The 25237-nt window shown below is 39.2% G+C and overlaps 1 protein-coding gene across 5 annotated transcripts in view; it reads right to left on the reverse strand.

Annotated features, from left to right (window-relative positions):
* NMNAT1 (nicotinamide nucleotide adenylyltransferase 1) overlaps positions 1–25237 on the reverse strand; it is an 87884-nt gene that overhangs the window by 24063 nt on the left and 38584 nt on the right. Inside the window, exons 1-2 of one of the 5 annotated variants that reach the window (XM_056795806.1) lie at positions 20595–20693; positions 3146–3233 (exon numbers count right to left, since the gene is read on the reverse strand). The exons of 1 other annotated variant lie outside the window; for it this stretch is intronic. Coding sequence is in view for 1 of the 4 variants with exons in the window: in XM_056795803.1 (XP_056651781.1) it covers positions 20595–20722 (128 nt within the window). In the remaining 3 variants the exon portion in view is untranslated. Of the gene's footprint in view, positions 1–3145; positions 3234–3401; positions 3731–20594; positions 20723–25237 lie in introns of those variants that run through there. 3 more of the 5 variants (XM_056795805.1, XM_056795803.1, XM_056795807.1) reach the window with 3 other exon arrangements.

The following is a 25237-nucleotide window of genomic DNA, read 5'->3' on the forward strand; positions in this document are numbered from 1 at the left end:
TCTTAAATTATTCTCTCCTCAAAGTATCATATTAACGTGAGCAGCGTTCTCTCACTTGATGTTTCATATTCAAAGCAGTTTGGCTAACTGGAAAAAAAGTTGCTGTGGGCTATTTCTGTCCTTGCTAATGGTGGAGGGCAAAGGACAAATGGAAAATCAGCTGTCTGGAACTCCAGAAGGAGGCAAGGCTAGAGGGGGGATGGCAGTACCGAGTTCTGGCTGAGCCTGCAGGTTATGGGATTACATGTCCTTGATTTCCAGGCCCAGATCTGCCTACTACTGCAGCCAGCCTCTCCTCTGCAACCTGGTGGTTACCATCATCTTTACTTTCTTCACCACTGGTAAGTTCCTGACCAGGTCATTTCCTGGGCACTGCTCCATCTTCCCAGAACTGACATATGGAAACAGAAGAAGCTGATTCCATGTCCTGGGTTACTTTAATTTCTAGATACGTGTGTGTACATGGATATAGATATACAGACAAAGACATGAGGTTCATTTATACTTAAGAAGTCATCCTTGTCACAGTCCAGCTCGATTCTTCTCCTTTCAGGCTTGGCTTTGCTCCTCCCTCAGGTAGAACCAGGGCCCAAGGCCCTGGGGGGTCTCTTTTCAGTTTTTGGTGTTGCCTCATTTGCTGAGGGAGTCTGCTCTATTGTCTTCACTGCCCTGGCCTCTGACTGCGTAAGTTCACCTTAACTTGAATCATATAAGAAATTATACAGGCAAACTGTCCTTCTTGCTCTTCATCTGTGGCCTCCATCTCTCTTCTCTAAACCTTTGTACTGGCTATGCTCCCTGCCTGGAGTGTACTCTCTTCCTCCTTCCTTATCTGCTAGATACTTTGTAGATGCTTGCTGACTGAAAATGGAAGCCTCGCCATTAGAGCATTTAGCAAATACAAAGAACAAATATTTGTGTGAGGAAAGATGGGGCTGACTACTCAGATGGATGTCTTTATTTAAGCAAACTTAATGGTGGTGGTGGAAGCATAATACATTCAATTGAATAATTAAGGGATTTTTAGCCTAGACCTGTGATTTCATCAGTGCAGGAAACTCGCTCCACCTATGCTGTATCTACAACTTATTGCCTTAGATGAGGCCCTGAGGGGCTCGCTCACGTATGTCTGAAATGGGACTTGTAAAGATTAAAATTAGGGGAGACTGAGGCAGGTAGAAATTAGTTTCTCTCTGCAAGGAGTATTATATTTTTATGAGGTTTATTAAAGATTAAGGATTAAAGAAAATACAGGATAAGAAACACGTGTCTAGGCCACAGAGAGGCCTAGACACAACCTCACCTACATTATGAAAAGAGCCACCTCTGCTCCAAAACAGAAGTCCAAAAAAGCCCGAGCCTATTCACAACCAGGTTTAAATACCCCATCTCGCTCTCAGCCCAGGTGAGATTACAAAGCATTCTGGGGAAGTGGAGCAAAGGATTCTGGGGATTGGAGTCCTGGATTCAAATCCATTTTTACAGACTTGAACCCTCATTCTCCTGATCTAAGGGTATCCACTATATCACACTACTCTATTAAGGAATAATCAAGGGATTTTTATGTTAGTGTTTAAAAATTTCATATTCCTAGGATAATCTAAAACCCATTTATGATAATGGCAAGAACTTAAATTAGCATAACCTAGTTTGATATGAGAGTAAATTTCCTATTTCTTGCTTTGCCAGGCAAAGAAATATCAATTAATTCTCCCATAGAAGTCTTCACTGATATAGATTTTCAATGCATGTTCATAGATAAGGAACAACTCTTTACAGACTCTTTCTCATACCGGAGAAAACAACCCCTGAACTCTCTGCTCTTGTCAGTTGGCAGCTTGATTTGTACAGGTAGGTACAAATACTTGTCATGGGCCCCATTCTCATCATGGAGGAGTAGACTAAACACAGTTTATGGGCAGTTCAAGAAAAGCAGCTGCTAAATTTAGAGCAAGTGAATCAGGGAAATTCTTCTTGTGATTCTTCTTGTGAAGAACCAAAAAGGACAAAAAATTACAGGAGAAATCCTTTTTTATATTCATTTTACTTCCATTTTAAAAGAAATGTATTTTTCCTCTTCTTTCTTTAGTGTTCTTCTTCATCACAGGGCTGATCCGGTTGGTCAACATGGTTTCTATGGACCTGGTGCTAAACAAACAGCAAGACACTGGTCTCAGGGTCAGGCTGCTCCCTTGTTTCAAATAGCTGCCTTTGGCAGGTTGAGCAATGAATAGTCTGTGGTGACCACAGATTTTTACAGGTAGCATTTGCACCCAAGTTTCCCATCCCATTTTTTTTCTAGCTAAAAAGATGAGCTAATCCTTGCACTAGTTACAACAGACACAATGTCTAAGTACAGGGCTGAATTAGCTTTAATTACTCATATGTACTAACCACAGGAGGCTGATAAACAGTTGAACTCAAATCATGGGGATTTCTAAAGCATCAAATTCCCCCTAAATATGATCACTTCCCCAAATACTCAAAAGACATCTGTTCTGACTTTCTGGATCTGTTTTCAGTTGAAATAAATTGGCAGTAAGGACTTGGGGACTGCCTGAAGTACAGACCTTACCTAGCATCAGCTGGAAATGTTGCTATGGAAACAACTGCTAAAAAAGAGGAAGAAGGAATCGGTAGCATCTTTGTAAAAATGCACAAAGCTTTAGTTTTAAAAGAACAAAATGAGGGGGCAGCTGGGTGGCTCAGTAGATTGAGAGCCAGGCCTAGAGACATGAGGTCCTAGGTTCAAATCTGACCACAGACACTTCCTAGCTGTGTGACCCTGGGCAAGTCACTTAACCCCCATTGCCTAGCCCTTACCACTCTTCTGCCTTGGAGCCAATACACAGTATTGATTACAAGATGAAAGATAAGGGTTAAAAAAAAAAGAACAAAATGACTAAGAATGGATGGTTTGAACAGGGTCAAGTTGTGGCTTCTAAAAAAGATATCAACACTATCCCTACCCCCTTTTAGGTAAAAACAGCCGTTCTAAATTTCAACACCTAATTGTAATCTAGAGAAAGCAGGTCATTAAATTGCATCATGGCTAGACTCTTTCTCCCTGTGTCTGTTTACAAACTGGAGGTTATTAATAGGGAAAACCTAGCGACAAACACATAGAACATACACACACACACACTTTCACCGTTGTTAGTACTGGCAATCTTGCTCCTTTTCTTCTTCCTTTCTTCTAGAAATGCAGCAGGGTATTTGGAGGAAGGCCAAGACTACAATGTAATTTGGGAACAAATAATAGTATCTTAATGACTAGGGAACATTTGAAATCAGTTTTTCCTTCATACGGGTACCTTACTGGGTGAGGAGGGAAGGGGGAAATGGACGATTGGCTGTTAACACTTATTTCCCAGAAGGAGAATAACCCAGCAAAAACCTACCAGATTACCAAAGAGAGAGGCAGCCCAACATGGTAAAAGAGAGTGTAGGTCTTGGGGTTCAAATTCTGCATGAAAAGTACCAGCTGAAGAGCCATGGTACAAACACTAAAACTGAGTATTACATTAATGAGAGGTTTCTGGCACATTCCCAGATCATCTAACACAGAGGAAATACTCAGCAATCCCAGACCCCACTCCAATATGGGTGGGAGTAGCCTCTTTCAATTGGCTGAATGGCCAGAATGGGTTGTATCTTTAAAACTACAAGACTGGAACAGTCATGTTCTTTTACTTGCAGCCTCCAGAGGAGGGGAGATGAGGTGGGAAGGGCTACTTTCTCCCTGGTCTCTTTTAGAATCTGTGCTAACCCCCCCCCCCAAAAAAAAAAAACCATGCCTGGTGTTTTATTCTGGTCTGTTCGATTTGCCCTTTTCAGTTCTAGGCAGTAGAATCCTGGGATCCCTACTGAACCTGGAATCTAGCCATGGAGACCTGAGAGTCAGGATTCCAGGCCGGATGTGGAAAGAGGGAGAGGGGGAGGGGGAGAGAGAGAGACAGAGAGAGACAGAGAGAGAGAGAGACAGAGAGAGAGAGAGACAGAGACAGAGAGACAGAGAGAGACAGAGAGACAAAGAGACAGAGAGAGACAGAGAGAGAGAGAGAGAGAGAGAGAGAGAGAGAGAGAGAGAGAGAGAGAGAGAGAGAGAGAGAGACCAGCCTCCAATTCAGCTCCATAGCTGAATTTTTTTTTTTAGAGGCCTTCTGACCTCCTTTAAAAGAGAATTTTCTCCTTTGTCACCTCCTCTAAGTTTTTATGTCTACCAATCACAGTAGACGTTTTCCAAAGGACTGATCATTCTTAATTCACACCTGAGTAGACTAAAACTTTTGAGTAATTCACACCTGAGTAGACTAATCCTGTTATCACCTTCTCTGGGTAGACTAAAACCTCACACCTCTTGCTAAGCTTGCTTGACCTTTTAGTGATTAATTTGACCTTCATAGGTACTTAGCACCTTTTTTTGTATTAGACCTAAAAATAGACCCAGCTTAAGGGTTTTAGCTTTACTTTAAGTATGGGCTGGGTACCTTTCCATTGTTCAGTAAGGAGTTAACAACTTTATCTTCCCCTAAAGCATGCCTAAGTATGCGTGGAGTAATGTTAGAGTTCCCACATTCCTGACCAAAGTCCCCTCATTGAAAAATAAGGGGATAGCAGCCTTAACCAAAACTGTTCTAAGGTAGAGTCTGAGAATTTTTAAGATTCACAAGGGTTAAATGGAACCAGGGAGTAGGGGTCCTCCTACAATTGGGGAAACACTTTTACTGGGGGTTGGTGTCAATGGCAGAAAGCCTAAACACTCCAATCCCCTCTTAATGGTATTGGAGAACTGTGGTGAAGGGACGAAACTGGCCCTCAGGCAGTGGAGACAACAGTAGATACAGTCAAAGCTTACTAATTAATACAGGCACAGCCAGACTTCCAGACTGATGAAATCATAAGTCCTTGACATGCTGACAAATTCACATAGTAATAACTAGGAGAAAAAGATGTTAAAATTTAGACCTAGACCTTATAAATCACTTAGTCAAGTCCTCCCCTTCATCTGACAGATGAAGAAACCAAGACCCAGAGAGGTGAGTGACCATAAAGATAATAAGGAATGCTGAATTCACATAGATTCCCAAATCCTGTTAGTTATGTTAGCCGTGTTCCCTGCCCTCTCTGAAATAATAATCAGCTATAGCAGTCACTTTTAGCAAAAGCTATTTGAAAATAAAAATCCCGTAATAAACTCTATTTTAAAATTAGAACTTCTAGAAATGAGGGGGAAAGTAACAGGGAAATGGACAATCTTTGCAGGTTTCTTTGAAAGTTCCAGCAACTGAAGTCAGTATTATTTCCCCACAAAATGTATTAGTTCTCCCTGGCAGAAAGATCTGTTCAATATTTCTAACTTGAAATTTATTCCAGCTTCAGGGGGAAAAAAAGCTACTGAAATTCTACTTTTTAAGTTAGATTATGTGAGTCTAACAAAGTTAACTTGAGATTTCATTGTAAACTACAAATTTCAGAGATAAAAAGCAAATCCAAGGCATCCCCACAACTACTGAAAAGCTCTGCTGCTTCATCATTAATCATCAGATGTTTTACTCTTAGGAATAATTTGGTGGTATTCTACAGTTTCATCATTTCTGCACCAAAATCAAGAGTCTATTTTAGCTGATATCAGATTCATTAAGACCTGTTTTCATTTTATCCCACTGATAATCTTATAAACGAGGTTGTTTTCTGACACAAGTGAGAATTTTAAAGCAAATAAAATAACCCTTTTCTAAAACAAAATGCACAATAAGTGTTCATACTGAATCTTTAAATATTTAAAAATAAATCTTATTTTATGGATATCTTTTGATTTTACATTTGCTTAGGTAGTGGAGTAGGCAGAGTGCTAGACCTGGAATCAGGGACTTAAATTCAAACCCAGCCTCAGACACTTATTAGCTGTGTGATCCAGGGCAAGTCACTTCACCTCTATCTGCCTGAGTTTCCCCAACTATAAAATAAGAGATAATAATAGCAGGTACCTTTTCTCAGGGTTGCTGTCAGGATCAAATGACAAAATATTTGTAAAGTGTTTAGCATAGTGCCTGGCATATAATAGGTGCTATAGAAATGCTTTCTCCCTCCAACAGCAATATGACTGGTGTGAACTTTAGATTACTTTACCCTACTTAGTCTAACAAAATCTACACTCATTCTTAAGTATTTAGGAGGATGGCCTATGACAGACATGTGCTAGCAAATGGCAAATCAGAAACAACTGACAGACCCCTGGGCTGCCCTAAGTCAAGTTTAAGCTACCATTGGTACATGTGAGACGCAGGAAACTGATGTAAAACCGTCTATATATTTTGCGTCACTTCCTCTCTTTGGTCTCTGGCGGCAGCTTGCTGAGCATCTTGGCATCTTGGCATAGCAGCAGCTATTGTCCGGTTTAGCGGTGAGTTTCCCTCGATACTATACTGGAGGAAGCCTAGTAAGCTAGTTCAGGTGAGGCTTCTTCTCTGAGTTCTCTTGGAGTTTAGGCTGATTCTTTCTCCTTTACCTTTCAGACACTATCCACTTAGAAGCCTCTAATTTTCTTCAAAAACCTTGTGGCAGAGGACCTTGAACACCGCCTGGTGCAGGCCAGGCAGGAGAAATCCTATACCCTTTCCCTCTCTCTTCTCCTTGATTTCTTCCCTCTATATTGATTAAACCACCATAAATTTCTAAACTGACTTGGGTATTTTTATTTGGGACATTCCTTGGTGACCAAAATTAATTTAGTTTAGGTCACAACCCTAAAATTATCCTTTACACTGGTCAGACTTTCCCTCCAGAAGTATACAAAACCCAATATATGTCTAAGATCAAGAAGTAGGCTAGAAAAATAAACAAACAAAAATCCATCATAAAGAGCTATTACAGTGATAGGGATCCTTAAGACACAAACCCAGAAGAAATTATTCATCTAATCCAAAATATATTTAAAAAAAAACCCCAAACCCTACACCTTGGACACATACATGGCTAGAATTCTAGAAGACGTAAAGCAAGAATTTTTTTAAAGAGTTCAAAATAGAATTGAGTCATAGAAGAAAAATGGGAATTAATAGCTTGGCACAAGAAGCACAAAACTTTGCCCAAGCAACAATCTTGAAAATTTGAATGGATCACATAAAATCCAATGACTCCATGGGACAAGAAGAAACTTAGAAAGATTTGTGTGAGTTCATGCAGAATGAAGTGAGCAGAACCAGGAGAATAATTTATATTAAATATAATAAAGACAAACAACTTTGAAAGAATTAGGAACTCAGGTCAGTGTAATGACTGACCGTGATTCTAGGAACTAATGAAATATATGCTATCCCTGTCCTGAAAGGACTCAGAGTACAGAATGAAACATTTCTTTTGGACATGGTCAATGTGGAAATTTGTTTTGATTAACTCTATGTATTTGTAACAGGAGTTTTGGTTTTTTCTTCATTCTCAAAATGGAGGGGGGATAATAAGAAGAGGAAGGGGAGAAGGTAGAGTTTTTGCTGATTGAAAAAATATATATAAAAAGAAAAGAAATAGGAAGGATGATCAACATGTTTTCCCTTGGAGCGGTGAATAAAGGATTAGGGAACATTAGCTTCATTGTTTGTCCAAAGGCAACAAGAACAAACATTCCATGGGACATTTTGCTACCTTGTCCTGTGGAGTGTTTGCAAAATGATAACCATGAAAATATTTGAAGGTTATGTGTTATCTGTTGCTGAGTCTGAGGAAACAAAAAATTATTTGAAGAAGCAAATGAAACTCTTCCAAACAAAACTAATATATTCTCAGATGCTTGTTGACTTTAAAGACAGCAGCAGGACAGAAGAGTAAAATAATACACTGGAAAATTAGACTTAATAGTAATGAATTTAAAGTCAAAGACTTATAAGCCACATAGAAATCTCTATACATCATAAATACTTTCTTCAAGGGAAAAATTGGAAAGCATTAGACATGACCAACTCTAAAAAACATCACACCACAAAAAAGGAAACTATATTTTTAACAGAAAGAATACCACGTACTTGTGAGAGGCATTCCTGGGAAATAAATAGTGACTATCAAGATAAGGCTGTACTCATTCCCACTGAAGCTACAGCTGGGTTATGTAGCCATGGCTCAACATTTCCTCAGTAATGCTTAGCAGGGGTGCTCAGCACAAAATTTTTATGCACAAAGCAGTAGCTTAAGCAAGAATTTATTCAAAAGAGAAAAATTTAGTTATATTTGGCAAAAGAAGAGGACAAGAAAAGGCTTTTGCATCTTGCAAGCAGCACAACATGGCTATAGATACCCCAGACACAGTTGGGGGGAAGCCTAAGCCAAAGGGGATCTGACCATCAAAGCTGCTGTCACAGTTTCTGAGAACATCAAGCAGGAAGCAAAAGATGAAGTGAAGGGAAAGTGGCAAGAAGGCTGTCATGAAAAGTGAAGCAAAAAAAGAGGAATCTTTCTGTATTCTGAGAAGCTTGGTCTAGGATACCTTTGCAGAGGAGGCAAGGGATTTTTATGACTTTGGGTACTGTTGTGGTCCAAAATATCTGATAAGTCATCCCAGAGCATTTGTCATTCTAAGCAGTTCCAAAGGAAACTAGAGGCTGGAAAACCTAGAAAGTGGACTAACAAATTCAGTGTGTCTGTCGGTCTGTCTCTCTCCATACATATATATGTATGTATACATTTCAACATCTCATACTACATATCAAGTTAAGGGCCAAATGGATACATATGCAAATTAAATGAACAAAGAAGTGATCTCCCTTTCAGATGTATGGATGAGAAAGAATTCATGACAATACAAGGGACAGAGAAGATTACAACTGTTAAAATGGGCAATTTTAAATAAATAAAAAATATATGTAATAGTTTTTTGTTTTTTTTTTTTGCAGAAACAAAACAACGTAGTTACTAGAAGGGAAACTTATAACTGGGGGAAAAATCTTTGTTTTTTGATAAAGGGCTCATTCCCAAGATATATAAGAAATTGATTCAAACTTTTTTTCCCCACTTGAATTAGTTTAGTCAATTTAGAACATTATTACTTGGTTACAATAATCACATTATTTCCCTGCCTCCCCTCCACCCAACCTTCCTGCAGCCAATGCACAATTTCATTGGGTATTACTTGTGTCCTTGATCAGAACCTATTTCCATGTTGTTGATGTTTGCACTAGGATGTTAATTTAGAGTGTACATCCCCAACCATATCCCTTCGATCCATGTATTCAAGCAGTTGTTTTTCTTCAGTGTTTCTACTCCCACAGTGTTTCCTCTGAATGTGGAGAGTGGTTTTTCTTGTAGATTCATCCAAGTTGTTCAGTGTCACTGCATTGCCACTAATGGAGAAGTCTATTACCTTCGATTGTACCACAGTTACAATATTTGCCTGGTTCTGCTCCTCCCACTCTGCATCAATTCCTGGAGCTTGTTCCAGTTCCCATGGAATTCCTCCACTTTATTATTCCTTTGAGCACAATAGTATTCCATCACCAACATATACCACAATTTGTTCAGCCATTCCCCAATTGACGGGCATCCCCTCGTTTTCCAATTTTTGGCCACCATAAAGAGTGCAGCTATGAATATTCTTGTACAAGTCTTTTTCCTTATTATCTTTTTGGGGTATAAACCCAGCAGTGCTATGGCTGGGTCAAAGGGCAGACAGTTTTTTAGTGCCCTCCAGAATGGTTGGATCAATTCACAACTCCACCAGCAATGCATTAATGTCCCTACTTTGCCACATCCCCTCCAGCATTCATTATTTTCCTTTGCTGTCATGTTAGCCAATCTGCTAGGTGTGAGGTGATACCTCAGAGTTGTTTTGATTTGCATCTCTCTGATTATAAGAGATTTAGAACACTTTTTCATGTGTTTATTAATAGTTTTGATTTCTTTAATTGAAAATTGCCTATTCGTGTCCCTTGCCCATTTATCAATTGGAGAATGACTTGACTTTTTGTACAATTGGTTTAGCTCTTTATAAATTCGAGTAATTAGACCTTTGTCAGAGGTTTTTGTAATGAAGATTATTTCCCAATTTGTTGCTTCCCTTCTAATTTTGGATGCATTAGTTTTGTTTGTACAAACCCTTTTTAATTTGATGTAATCAAAATGATTGATTTTACATTTTGTGATTTTTTTCTAGCTCTTGCTTGTTTTAAAGTCTTTCCTTTCCCCAAGTTCTGACAAGTATACTATTCTGTGTTCGCCTAATTTGCTTATAGTTTCCTTCTTTATATTCAGGTCATTCACCCATTTTGAATTTATCTTGGTGTAGGGTGTGAGATGTTGATCCAAACCTAATCTCTCCCATACTGTCTTCCAATTTTCCCAGCAGTTTTTATCAAATAGTGGGTGGGTTTTGGTCCCCAAAATTGGGATCTTTGGATTTAGCATAGACTGTCTTGCTGAGGTCATTTACCCCAAGTCTATTCCACTGATCCTCTCTTCTGTCTCTTAGCCAGTACCAAATTGTTTTGATGACCACTGCTTTATAGTATAGTTTGAGATCTGGGACTGCAAGTCCTCCTTCCTTTGCATTTTTTTTCATGATTTCCCTGGATATCCTTGATCTTTTGTTCTTCCAAATGAACTTTGTTATGTTTTTTTCTAATTCAATAAAAAAGTTTTTTGGTAGTTCAATGGGTATGGCACTAAATAAGTAAATTGAGTAGGATTGTCATTTTTATTATGTTAGCTCATCCCACCCATGAGCAATCAATGTTTTTCCAATTGTTTAGATCTAGTTTTAATTGTGTGGAGAGTGTTTTGTAGTTGTGTTCATATAGTTCCTGTGTTTGTCTCAGCAGATAGATTCCTAAATATTTTATATTGTCTAGGGTGATTTTAAATGGAATTTCTCTTTCTAATTCTTGCTGCTGAAATGGGTGGGAGATATATAGAAATGCTGATGACTTATGCGGGTTTATTTTGTATCCTGCAACTTTGCTAAAGTTGTTATTTCGACTAGCTTTTTGGTTGATTCTCTGGAATTCTTTAAGTAGACCATAATATCATCTGCAAAGAGTGATAGCTTGGTCTCCTCATTGCCAATTTTAATACCTTCAATTTCTTTTTCTTCTCTAATTGCTACTGCTAGTGTTTCTAGTACAATGTTAAATAAGAGGTGATAATGGGCATCCTTGTTTTACTCCTGATCTTATTGGAAAGGCTTCTAATTTATCTGATTCCAGATGATGTTTGCTGATGGTTTTAGATATATACTGTTTATTATTTTTAGGAAAGGCCCTTCTATTCCTATACTTTCTAGTGTTTTCAATAGGAATGGGTGTTGTATTTTATCAAAGGCTTTTTCTGCACTATTGAGATAATCATGTGATTTTTGTCGGTTTGCTTGTTTATATGGTCAATTATGTGGATGGTTTTCCTAATATTGAACCATCCTTGCATTCCTGGTATGAATCTTACCTGGTCACAGTGAATAACCCTTGTGATGATTTGCTGGAGTCTTTTTGCTAGTATCCTATTTAAGATTTTTGCATCTATATTCATTAAGGAGATTGGTCTATAGTTTTCTTTCTCTGTTTTTGACCTGCCTGGTTTTGGGATCAGTACCATATTTGTGTCATAAAATGAATTTGGTAGAACTCTTTCTTGGCTTATTCTGACAAATAATTTGTATATTAGGATTAGTTGTTCTTTGAATGTTTGATAGAATTCATTTATGAATCTATCTGGACCCGGGGAATTTTTCTTAGGGAGTTCTTTGATGGCTTGTTCAATTTCTTTTTGTGATATGGGGTTGTTTAGGTAATCTATTTCTTCCTCTGTTACTCCAGGCAATTTACATTTTTGTAAGTACTCATCCATATCACCTAGATTGCCATGTTTGTTGCCATATAATTGGGCATAATAGTTTTTAATCATTGCCTTAATTTCCTCTTCATTAGAGGTGAGGTCTCCCTTTTCATCTTGGATACTGTCAATTTGGTTTTCTCCTTTCCTTTTTTTAATTAGACTGACTAGTACTTTGTCTATTTTATTTATTTTTTCAAAGTACCAGCTCCTAGTCTTATTTATTAAGTCAATAGTTCTTTGACTTTCAATTTTATTAATTTCTCCTTTGATTTTTAGGATCTCTAATTTAGTCTTCATTTGAGGATTTTTAATTTGTTTACTTTGTAATTTTTTAATTTGCATGCCCAATTCACTGACCTCTGCCCTCTTAAATTTGTTAATATATGAACTCAAGGATATAAATTCCCCCCTGAGTACTGCTTTGGCTGCATCCCATAGGTTTTGAAAGGATGTCTCATCATTGTCATTTTCTTCAATGAAGTTATTGTTTCTATGATTTGTTCTTTAACTGGTTTTTGGCGAATCGTATTGTTTAATTTCCAATTAATTTTTGATTTGCCTCTCCATGTACCCTTACTAATTATTATTTTCATTGCACTGTAATCTGAGAAGGTTGCATTTATTATTTCTGCTCTTTTGCACTTGTTTGCAATGTTTTTATGCCCTAATACATGGTCAATTTTTGTGAACATATCATGTGCTGCTGAAAAGAAGGTGTATTCCTTTTTTGTCCCTATTTATTTTTCTCCACATATCTACTAACTCTAATTTTTCTAAGATTTCATTCACTTCTCTTCCCTCTTTCTTATTTATTTTTTTTTGTTTGATTTATCTAGTTCATATAGAGGAAGGTTCAGGTCTCCCACTAGTATAATTTTTCTATCTATTTCATCCTTGAGCTCCACTAGTTTCTCCTTTAGAAATTTGGATGCTGTCATTTGGTGCATACATGTTGAGTACTGATATTTCCTCATTGTCTATACTGCCTTTTATCAGGTTGTAATTACCTTTTACTTTGGCTTTGTCAGATATCATGATTGTAACTCCTGCCTTCTTTATATCAGTTGATGCCCAATAGATTTGGCTCCATCCTCTTACTTTCATCCTATGCGTCTCTATCTTCCTCATGTGCGTTTCTTGTAGACAGGATATGGTAGGGTTTTGGATTCTAATCCACTCTGCTATTTGCTTGCGTTTTATGGGTGAGTTCATTCCATTCATATGCAGAGTTATGATTACTAGCCGCGTATTTCCCAGCATTTTGATTTCTACTCCTGGTCCTACCTTTTCTTCTTTTACTATTTCCTTCTACACCAATGTTTGTTTTTAATCAGTCCCCCTAGTTCCCACCCTTATTTTACTTCTCTTTCTACCCCCTTCCTTCTTATTCTCCCCCGCCTTATTGTCCCTGCAGTCTTTCTAAAACTACACCCCCACCATCTCCCTCCCTTGTTCTGCTTCCCTCCACACCAGTCCATTTGTTACCCTTCTACTCATAGGGCGCAAATCTATTCTCTGCCCCAATGGATTGTTCTTCCCTCTTTGGGTCAATTTCAATGCACATAAGAGTTGAGTATTTCCTATCTCCAACCTCTTTACCCTTCCAGTGTATTGATGTTCTCCCCCCTCCCACCATGAGCTTCTTTGTGGCATATAAATTTACTCCCTTTTGGTTCTTTTCCCATTTCTTTTAGTATTAACGCCTTTTTTTTCGCTCTAGTTGTGTGTGTGTGTGTATATATATATACACACACACACACACATATATATGTATATATATATACACATATATATGTATTGTAAACCTTAAAATTTCTTAGACTTATGAATGTTGGAAATTCCCCCATTGGGAAATTTCATACTTGAAAAAATTTCCTACTAATAGTAAGAACTCTATTGGAATATGAAACTCCTTGGCATGGGAGGATCCTTCTCCTCCCTACTTAAGTCTACTTTAGGACAGAAACCTTTTGCTAAACAATGGAAAGGGCTTTGACCTTATTCTATGCTTAAGCATAGAACAGGAAGTTCTTAGAGTCATGATTGATTTTAGAATTGATACAATAGAGATACTTGGAATGACAGAACCAGGTCTTGGAAACTACAATCTCCACCCTACTCAGAGTAAAAGGATTTAGGAAGGGCTGCAACAAAGATCAAGATTTAATTATTTGAGAATATGACCTTCAACAGACATGTGCAAAGGGGTCAGACCTCTGGGCGGTCCTGGGTTAAGCTAGAGCCACCATTGGCACAGGGGAGACATCGACAGTGATTGGTAGATGTGAGAACTGAGGGGAGGGAACTTATGATTGTTTGCTTAAAGATAGTTGGGTCTGAGGACTGAAGGAGAGAGTTTTTTGCTCTGAAGGAGGTCTGAGAGGAGAGAGGTCCTGGAGGGAGAGCTCCTGGAGAGGTCTTGAAGGAGGCTGTGGAAGGAGAACTCAGGAGGAGTCAGGAGGAGAATTCTCTGGAAACATTTCTTGAAAGGAAACACAATGAAGGTGGAGCCTGAGGTTGGCATGAGAAGCCTTACCTAGAGAGATCTTGGGTGAGTGATAAAACCAACTGACTGATTTATCTCTTAGGACTGAGGTCTAGGCCTTATTGGCTTGAGGCCCTTCATTCTTATTCCTTTCTTACTTTCTCTGTTTTTCTATTGATTAATCAGTGTATTATAAATTAAATTTCTCTATAAAACCCAGTTGGCTTGGGCATATTCATAAATTGGGAATATATATTTCCCTTGCTCCCAAACATTTTAATTATCCCAGTTTATGGCTCCCACTCTCTTATCTACAACTATTTAAAGCTCAAAACTAATTTAGATCTAACAGTATATATGCATTTATGCATACATATATCTATATACCTATTTATGTCTTGTCATTTCATCCTATACGGTTTGTCACTGTTCCCTCTAAGTGTAATTCTTCTAGCTGCCCAGGTGATAACAATTTTTAAGAGTTACGAATGACCTCTTTTCTTATAGGGATACATAACATTTTAACTTATTGAGTCTTTAAAAAAAGGGTTTTTTTTTGTTTTGTTATGTTTTTCTTTTTTTCCTCTTTTTTAATTACCTTTTGATGATTCTCTTGAGTTCTGTGCTTGGGCATGAAATTTTCTGTTCAGGTCTGGTCTTTTCTTTACAAATTCTTGGAATTCTTCTATTTTGTTGAATAACCATCTTTCCCTGTAAGAATATAGTCAGTTTTGCTGGGTAGTTGATTCCTGGTTGTAGACCTAGTTCCCTCACTTTCCAGAATATCATATTCCATGCCTTTTGGTCCTTCAGTGTGGATGCAGCCAGATCCTGCGCTATTCTCACTGTGGTTCCATGGTATCTGAATGACTTCTTCTTGGCAGCTTGTAATGTCTTTTCTTTGGTCTGGGTAGTTCTTGAATTTGGCTATAACATTCCTGGGTGTTGTCAGTTGGGGATTAAATACAGGAGGTGACCTGTGGATTCTTTTAATTTCCACTTTTCCCTCAGTTTTCTTGAATGATTTCCTGTAGTATTATGTCCAGGCTTTTTCTTTTGTCATGGTCTTTGGTAGACCAATGATTCTTAAATTGTCTCTCCTCGAACGGTTTTCTAAATCCTCTGTTTTGTGAATGAGATGCTTCATGTTTTCCTCAATTTTTTCATTCTTTTGATTTTGTTTTATAGTTTCCTGCTACCTTGTGAGATCACTGAATTCTTGTTGTTGTATTTTGGTTCTTAAAGACTGGATTTCATCCCTGGCTTTTTGGTCATCCTTCTCCTTCTGGTCTGATTTTCTTTGGAAGTCATCTTTCATCCTCTTTACCTCGTCTTTCATCTCCTTTGCCTCATTTTTCATCTTCTTTGCCTCATCTTTCATCTCCTTTGCCTCATTTTCCAGCTGGTTAATTTTGGCTTTCAAGACACTACGTTCTCGTTTTAGTTCAAGTGCCTCTGTTTCCAGATGACTTATCTTAGTTTTTAAGTTCTTTTCTCAATTGTCTTCAGCCTCTCTTAATTGCATTTTGAATTGCATTTTGAGTTCTTCCAAAGGCTGAATCCAATTTGCTGGGATTTCTGATTTATCGTTTACTGAATAGAAGCTGTCTATTGCAATTTCTTTCTTCTTTTTCTGTTGTTTGCCTTCTTTGCTCCCTGTATTTGTCTGTGCTCTTGTTCCTCTCATTTTTTTGGTTTTGGGGGCTTTTGTCAGTCTCCCCTCTTGGAGCTTTGACAGAGGATCTCTTGGTGCAGTCCCTGAGGGAGGGGTGTTGGAGCCTGGGCTTCCCTGAGTTCTGAAGACTTTTGATGGGATTAAGTTCAGCTGGGTTGGGCTGGGTGTGCTCTGAGGCCAAAACGTCCTGGAAGGCTGGAGAAATAAGGAGGATCTCCACAGCTCTGACCAGGGTGTCAGTTCTATGCTCACTCTCCAGCTCCTTCCCTGCCATCTGTGTTCGATGCTCTGAGCTTGGTACAGCCCTGCCTGCAAGGTACAGCCTCCAGATCAGCACCTTTGCCTGCCCCAAGGTTCCTGCTGCCGCTGGGGGCTAGCGCTCTAGATGGGGGGAGTGGGGGAGAGGGATCCTGGGACCTTCCTTCTGCCTTCCCCTTAAACCCAAGTGTTCTCAGATTCCGGCTTTGGGGGTGGGGGCATACCTTTTTAATTGGGTCTAGCAGGAGGGTTCCTTGGCTCTGTCTTGTTGTTAAGTTTGATTTTCAGTCCCCTAGGAGCATTTAGTTTGTGATCGCTAAGGAAGGGCATTCAGAGGTCTGAATTTCTGCTGCTTCTAGGCCGCCATCTTGACTCCGCCTTCTGATCCAAACTTTTGAGAGCCATCTCTCAATTAATAAAAGACCAAAAGATATATGCAGGGAGTTTTCAAAGGAAGAAATCTAGTCTATCCATAATCATGTGAAAAAATACTCCATATCTCTAATAATTAGAAAAGCTCTAAGATTCTACTTCACAACTGTCTGGCTGGCAAAGATGACAAAAGAAGAAATGACAAATATTAGAGGGAATGAAACAAAATAGGCAAAATCATGGAAGTTGGTAGAAGCAGGAACTATTCCAAATGTTTTGGAAAGCAATTTGGAACTATGTTCAAAAAGTCATTAAATTGTATATATTTTCTGACCTAATAAAATCACTACTAAGACTGTACCTAGAAGAGGTCAAAGAGCCATGATGGTGCTTGTGAACACACTATACCACATCACCATAAGAAATTTTATAGGAAAGGCAGTGTAAGGAGGGTATCAAAAAGACGCCCAAGGGAAAAAGATTGCCTGGTCACAGGGGATAGCCAGTGGACAGGCTCAGAGCTCCAATGCTTGGGGTTGTCAAGAGAAAGTGATAAATGGCAGGTGGTAAATGAGCCCCATGGGGCAATTTATTAAAAGTCAAAGAGGATCAGCAGGAAGCCTGGATGGTCCACGATCTGCATCATTCTAGGGAATACCCACATCAATGAGATCAAGGATTAATTTGATTATTAAAGGTTTTTTTTTTTTCATTTGTAGTTGTTCCTTGTCTTTCATTTCAAAGAGGACCAATGATAGTGTAGACATCATGTGAATTCACTTGCTCGTGAGTTGGGTCTAAATGAGGCAGAATTGCACAAATTCATCAGTCTCACCCTCTCTTTGAGACTCATTCAAGTCCAATTGCAAAATGAAAGTCAGGATGATAGGTGATGCCCTGGATTGTAGTGATGACCCCACTGGTGTCTTCAATGTCAGACTAAGCTTTAAGCTGCTTCTGGGCCTTCATGGCCTTCAGAATAAATTGTTTTCATCTAGCCATTCTGCCTGGGGAAATCATTGCTTAGGTAGATATCACTCTGAACTCAGCAATAGGTTTGAGACATGTAAGTTACCCTCAACCTGTTTAGTTCATCTACCAAGATGGTTCTATTGGAGTGTGGCCACTGTGTATAGCTTCTTGGGGCCAAAGATGAGAGTTGTGTAAAAGGTGGACGCTGAAAGCGGATGAACGACCCTGAAAAGGGTTTTAGCAAGCCTTCAAGATCAGAGATGCTAGTCATTGTACTCAGTCACTAAAAGGAAAACTCATATTGATGGGTTTACTGAAGTACTTAACCAGGAGGCCAATGTGGAAATTTATACTTTAGTAAAGCACACCTTATGTTTCCTTTAAAAATACCGAATGATAGGGGCAGCTGGGTGGCTCAGTGAATTGGGAGCCAGGCTTAGAGATGGGAGGTTCTAGGTTAGAATCTGGCCTCAGACACTTCCTAGCTATGTGACCCTGGGCAAGTCACCTCACCCCCATTGCCTAGCCCCCACTGCCTAACTCTTACCACACCAATAGACAGTATTGATTCCAAGACGGAAGGTAAGGATTAAAAAAAAAAACTGAATAAAACACAAGAACAAAAAAAGGTTGAATGAGTGAGGAAGAGAATTTTCTCTTCCTAAATCATTTAAAAACTAATTTTTTGCCCCTCCTCTAAGATGAGGTTCCTGTTCTTAGTAATAGAAGAAAATCAAAATAAGGATAGGGGAAAGACAAGGCAAGAACCTGTTCTCTCTGCCAACAACTAATTAGCTGTTTCTACCTTCAAACTAAAAATCTGGTTATTTACTTGTCACAAACGCTTGATAGGGAACCTATAATGGACAACAGAGATTTGGAAGCAGGTGTGCTCTTCCTTTCCTTTGAGAGGAGAGAAGGATCAGTTTTAAAGGACTTGCAGACTAATGAGCCCTTTCTCACTGCAAGGAGGGAATTCTTTGAGGGTCTTGGAACATGCATGTCTCTGGCACTTAGAGGATCACAGGGTTTAAAACTAGAAGGCCCTTCAGAAATCATATCAATTAACAATCAATCAACAAGCACTTATTAATAAGCATCAGACCCTGGACTAAATGTAAAGGGATCTACAATGATAAAATTTAAGTGGTCCCTAACTTCTAAGAGCTCATGTTCTAATGGAGGAGACAACTTATATAAAAATAAGTATATAATATACATCAAAAATTTGAGGGGGAAGGGGCATTTGGGTGGCTCAGTGGATTGAGAGTCAGGCTTAGAGATGGGAGGTCCTAGGTTCAAATCTGGCCTCAGACACTTCCCAGCTGTGTGACCCTGGGCAAGTCACTTGACCCCCATTGCCTAGCCCTTACCACTCTTCTGCCTTGGAGCCAATACACAGTATTGACTCCAAGACAGAAGGTAAGGGTTCTATAAAAAAAATTTTTTTTTTAATTTGAGGGGGAGGCGTGAGGAACTGATAGAGTCAGAAAGATTCCTCTGGAAAGTGAAGCTTGAGCCAGTTCTTGAAACAAATGAGGGATTCCAAGAAGCAAAGGCGAGGTGGCAAAGCATTCTGGGAAGTAGCCCAAGCAAAGGTATGAAGGGAGGAGATGGATGTCCTACCATAAAGACCAATAACAAGAAAGCCAGTTTGGATAGAATGTATATTATTACAGGAAAAGTCAATAACAGGAGTACATAGAATAAAACCAGAAGACAGGAAGCAAAAGGGAAACAAGAGCAAATTCAAGGAGTGACATGGACAGACTTAGGTAATCGACTTGGAAACTTTTGGAGAAGGGACTTGAAAGTAGAAAGCCTGGAAGCAAGAAGCCCAACCAGGAGGCCACAACAATAGTTCAGGTAAGAGTATTTATGACTAAACTAGTGAGACAGTTTTGGAGATGAAGAGAAAGATGTATATCAGAGGTGTTGTGGAGGCAGAAATGACAAGGTGTGGATAAACTGAGTGAGTAAGTGAGGAATCCAGGATAACTGGGACACCTAGCACCCTGGTGGTGGTGGTCTTGATAGAAATAAGGGAGTTTGGAAGAGAGGTGCCATATATATCCCCTTCACCTCAGAGGTGCCTGGCAAAATATAACTATGAAGGAAAGATTTGAACTCAAGTCTCTCAACTCTAGTTCTGGCCCTCTTTCTGTACTTATACCATACAGCATAAAAAAAAAAAATCCTCTGTTCCTTCCCAAGGAGCCAAGATCCCCAATGCCCTTAGCAAACCAACTAAACACTTCATCAGGATTTTCAGAACATCAATAGATCTAACTTGATCATTCTGCTATTTGTCTTAAACCATGTCAATGTTATCCAGTTGACACAAACAGTATGAAATTTTCTTAATTAGCAATTATGCTTTCTATTTAGCCAATATTTATAAAAAATAGCTATTCATTAAGGACACACATAATGTCACAACCATCTCACAAATTAGTGAAATTCCAGTTCATTCACCCCTTCTAACATTTCTAAGTAACACAAAGTAATAAATGTACATTTTAAGACTTTGTTTTTCCTCTTTAATGTGTTGTGGATGGCATTTCTACTTTAAGATACAAATGGCAACATACTTTGGTAACAGAAACCCAATTTGATGATTTTTTGACAACAATACATCTTTAACTACGGTAATTTTTTGCCAGTATTTTTTTTTTAAACCCTTCATCTTCCATCTTGGAGTCAATACTGTGTATTGGCTCCAAGGCAGAAGAGTGGTCAGGGCTAGGCAATGGGGGTCAAGTGACTTGTCCAGGGTCACACAGCTGGGAAGTGTCTGAGGCCAGATTTGAACCTAGGACCTCCTGTCTCCAGAGGCCTGGCTCTCAATCCACTGAGCCACCCAGCTGCCCCCTTTTGCCAGTTTTTAATGAAAGATTTTAATCATTGGAATAGAAAGGTGGCATAAATGTGCAAAAGTGGATATTGGAGCTAACAATATAATTCATTTTGATTCAACACAGTTGGTGTTTTAAAATACTGTAGTCAACATATATTTACCCTCTGTGTATGAGATTCTGAATGTGGTTCCACTGCTTTTTCTCAATGGAGAATGTAGTTCAATGAAATTTCTATCCAGGGCCCTCAGAGAAGATTCCTTTCCACTGTTCCAGGCAGTTCTAAATACTCTGGGTTATATTTTTGTAAGGATAAAGAAGAAAAGGCTGATCATTTGGCCAAAAAATAAAATATATATATCTATATATATCTATCTAAAACTCTCTCTTGCTAAGTATCAGTTCTTTCTCTAGAGGTGAATAAATACTAGTATTTCATACTTCAAACTATTTCTGTTGCTATATATAATGTTCTCTTGGACCTATTTGTTTTGCTCTTCATAATTTCATGTAGGGCTTTTCCACGTTTTCTTAAAATTAACCTATTCTTCATTTCTTAAAGCACCATGATAGTCTGACACAATTATATGCCACAATTTGTTGACTTCAATTTCTTCTACTATAAAATAGAGATAATATCATAGCACCTACCTCCCAGAGTTGCTGTGAGGATCAAATGAAATATCTATAGAGCATCTAAGCACAGTGTTGGGCACAGGGTAGGTGCTAAATGTGTATTCCTTCTTTCCCCTCTTTATATCTTATGCTCCTTTTGGGACAAAATCCCTGAGAGCAATGCAGTCAGAACTGTTGTTCAGCTATTAGAAAAATGTCTTTAGTCCATGACTCACAAAGCTATGAATGATTATTCTTTTATGGATCTCACAGCATGTCCTGAAGTTGAAGTCTTCACTCCAATGCTTATCATGGCATAAGGGTACTGTAAGTTCCTGTCTGCTCTGATAGATGATAGCATGCTGCAAAAACTTCCTATCAGGTTCTATGTCTTTCATCTGAAGACTACCCCAGGTAAGAGAGGCTGGCTACAGCGGGATGAATCTGCTGGCCACAGTGGCTAATGAAATGACCACCTACCAACTAAGCCACTGAAGAGGAGTGAGCTGTTACATCAGTGAAAGGAGTAGACAAACCAAGGAAGTCCTGCTGTTAAGAAAAGTACTGAGATATCTAGGCAAGACTAGACAACTGATTTGTTTTTTCTCAGTTTAACAGTTAACTCCTTACCTCCAGACCCCTCAGTGATCTATCTACCTCTCAAACCCAGTTTATTTCTTACCTCACCTTTCCCTAATCATCTAAAACTGTGATATTATCTTTTTAGTTACAATCTACTTCTACTCCTGGCTTTTCAAAGCTTTTTGAGTGAAACAAGAAACTGTTATCGTAACACTTGTCCAATAAAAACTGACATCTTTAGAGCTCTTTTTAAAGTCTACAAAACACTTTATGTATCTCATTTGAGCCTCACAACACTCCTGGGAAATGGGTATGAAAATCCATTTTACATATGAGGAAATTGAGGATCCCAAAAGTTAAATGGTTTGCTCCTGCTCTCATTGGCTAATAACCAGATGGGATTTGAACCCAGTCTTCCTCTCCTATTCTCTTCTCCATGGTATAACTCTCTTGACCATCTGAACAGTCAATTTTCTTTTTTCTCTAGGCTTCTAACACTTTAAGTATATCACTTTTCTAACTACCTTCTGCTTCCATCCATGAAGTCTGGGTTTCACTTCTGATGCACTGCTTGAATTGGGACTCTGGTCATTTGGTGTCTCCTAGCAGGAACTAGGGCACATCCCTCAATAACCCCTTAATGATCCAGAATTTGAGCATCATGTACATTTCTAAAGGATGCCTTGTTTCCTTAGCAGAATGCAGATCCAATCCATCTGCAGCTAAATAGAGATGAACGATAATACTACTACTAATAAACTTCAAATAAATAGTGCTTCAAAGCCTACAATGTGGTTTATACATTCTCTTTTCTTTTCTCTTCACTGTTTTTCTCTACCTTCCTCAATCTCTGTCTTAACTTTCCTTCGCTGTTTTTTGTTCACCTTTTCTTGGTCTCTTCTCTAATTCTGTCTCCCTGAGCCCGATGATCTCTCTTCTGCTCTCTTGGTCTATTTCTATATCTGTCTCCCTATGTTTTTCACTTCATCTCTGAATCATCTGAGCCTCAAGACAACCCTCCTGGCCTAAGGATGACATGTATTACTATCCCCACTTTACAGATAAGGCAAATGAAGCTCAGAGCATTTAAAAGTCCCAATTAGTTCTAAGCAATTGTGTAAGATTTCCTTAGCGAGGTAAAGGCCCAATAGAAGGCAGAGGTGGGTCTGGAAGCTGAACTTCCTTCCAGATGCCTTGCCCAGCACACACACTCCCCTCTGGACCAATGTTAAATTTAAAAGAGTGGTTGCCTTAAACTGTGACAGCGGAAATATGGTTTCAAGACATTGTCTTGAGTAAAGTGGTCGCCAGGGAAAAATTCCCAAATATGAAATATACCCAAGTCAGCTGGGTTTTTATGGAGATTTTAATTAATACAAATAAGGAATTAATGAGAGCGAGAGAGAGAGAAAGAAGAAACAATGAGAAAAGGGCTAGGCCAGCCCAGGCCAGCCTAGGCCCAAGTCCTAAGAGAGAGATCAGTCAGTCTTTAATCCACTCACCATAAGATTTGTCCCAAGCAAGATTCTAGTGTTCAGAGACCCACCAGTTCAGCTCCTGAGCTCCACTTCAGCTTCCAAGGCTGATTTTTTCTGAAAACCCCTGAACTGGTTCAGACAGCTCCTTTTTTTTTTTTTTTAAACCCCTACCTTCCATCTTGGAGTCAATAATGTGTATTGGCTCCAAGGCAGAAGAGTGGTAAGGGCTAGGCAATGGGGGTCAAGTGACTTGCCCAGGGTCACACAGCTAGGAAGTGGCTGAGGCCGGATCTGAACCTAGGACCTCCCGTCTCTAGGCCTGGTTCTCAATCCACTGAGCTACCCAGCTGCCCCCAGACAGCTCCTTTTAAAGAGAATTTTCTCCTATGTCACCTCCCCTAAATTCTCACCTCTACCAATCACAGTAGACATTTTCCAAAGGACAGACCATTCTTAATTCACACCTGAGTAGACTAAAACCTCACACCTCTTTTGTTTGGCTTGTCCCTTGCAAGTTTGCAAGTTGCCTGACCTTCATAGGTACTTAGCACCTTCCTAAAAATAGACTTAGCATAAGGCTTTTGCTTCACTATAAGTATGAGTTAAGTACTTTTTCATTGTTCAGTAAAGAGTTTACAACTTTATCTTCTCCTAAAGTATGCTTAAGTATGGGTGGAGTAGAGTTCTCACATTCCTAAGTCCTTTCATTGTTTAAAATGGGGAATGGTCTTAACCAAATCTTCTGAAGTAGGGTGTGAGAATTTTTAAGATTCACACCAAGCTGCGTCTCTACGGTCTCTCCAATCACTAACAGACATCCTTATAGTTGTATAAAAAGGACATCCTGCCTATTGCACTTTCATTCTGTTACAATTAAATTAATATATCTACAGAGTTATTAAATTTTATAAAGTTTACTAGAAAGGGTAGACAATCATAGCTTTAAATCTCATTCTTACTCTAAGTTCAGACCATGTTTTTCCTAGCCTCCATTAATCTTTCTCTCCCTCACCTAACTCTCCAGCCCCATGTGCGTCCAAGCAGCAAAAAGCCCAGAAAAGACCTGCCCCCTTCCTTTAATTAACATACAGCCTGTAAGGGACACAAATTCTGGCATTTAGGGAATGTGGATGGACAGGTCAGTCCTCCAGGAGGGGGAGGGGATAAGATCCCCTCGACACAATTCCAAAGTACACACTTGCCAGTGGAGAAGAAACAGGCAATAATGGTCTGATTTCAATGCACAGGCCACCAAGTTAGTCCACTTCATTAAATGGAGTGCTGTAGTGAGACATTCTAGACAGTCACAAAGACCCAGATTTATTTTGTGAATCCAGGACTCTCCAAATAAAACTGTGCTAGTCCTCTGCCAGCTTCTACTTTCACTATGATAGTGGCAGCAACATGGTAAGAATAAGATCAAAGATTACTCAAGAGCATTACTGACCCCTCATTTCCAGGTTTAGTTTTAATGTTCATCTGCCAAACTATCGACATTGGCACCTCTTTAACATGACTCAGCCAGCTCAGGCAATTCCACCTCCTCAAACAGCTACAAATAAAAGTACAGAAGCCCTAACAGCTTTCCTTTTACCCAAGCAAAACCTTTCAATCTAAAGCATTTTGCAAGTCATTCTACACTTCAACCAATGAAGTCTACTCTGAGGTGGACAAGGAGAGCACCATGGCCAAACAACAATGCTACAAAACATTTCATTAACAAAGTAAAGAAGAATTATGAACGACATTTGTAAAAAATAAACAGGGGGAAGCTGGGTAGCTCAGTGGATTGAGAGTCAGGCCTAGAGATGGGAGGTCCTAGGTTCAAATCTGGCCTCAGAGACTTCCCAGCTGTGTGACCCTGGGCAAGTCACTTGACCCCCATTGCCTAGCCCTTACCACTCTTCTGCCTTGGGGCCAATACACAGTATTGACTCCAAGACAGAAGGTAAGGGTTTAAAAAAACAAACAAACAAATCTCTCAGGGGCAGCAAACTGGCACAGTGGGGAGAGAGAGACAGGCCTAGAGACAAGAAGTCCTAGATTCAAATCTAGCCTCAGATACTTTCTAGCTTTGTGGCCCCAACTTCACTTAACTCCCATTGCCTAACCTTTACCACTCTTTTGACTT

Source organism: Monodelphis domestica, chromosome 4, assembly GCF_027887165.1.
Source record: "Monodelphis domestica isolate mMonDom1 chromosome 4, mMonDom1.pri, whole genome shotgun sequence".
NCBI classification, from domain to species: Eukaryota; Metazoa; Chordata; class Mammalia; order Didelphimorphia; family Didelphidae; genus Monodelphis; species Monodelphis domestica.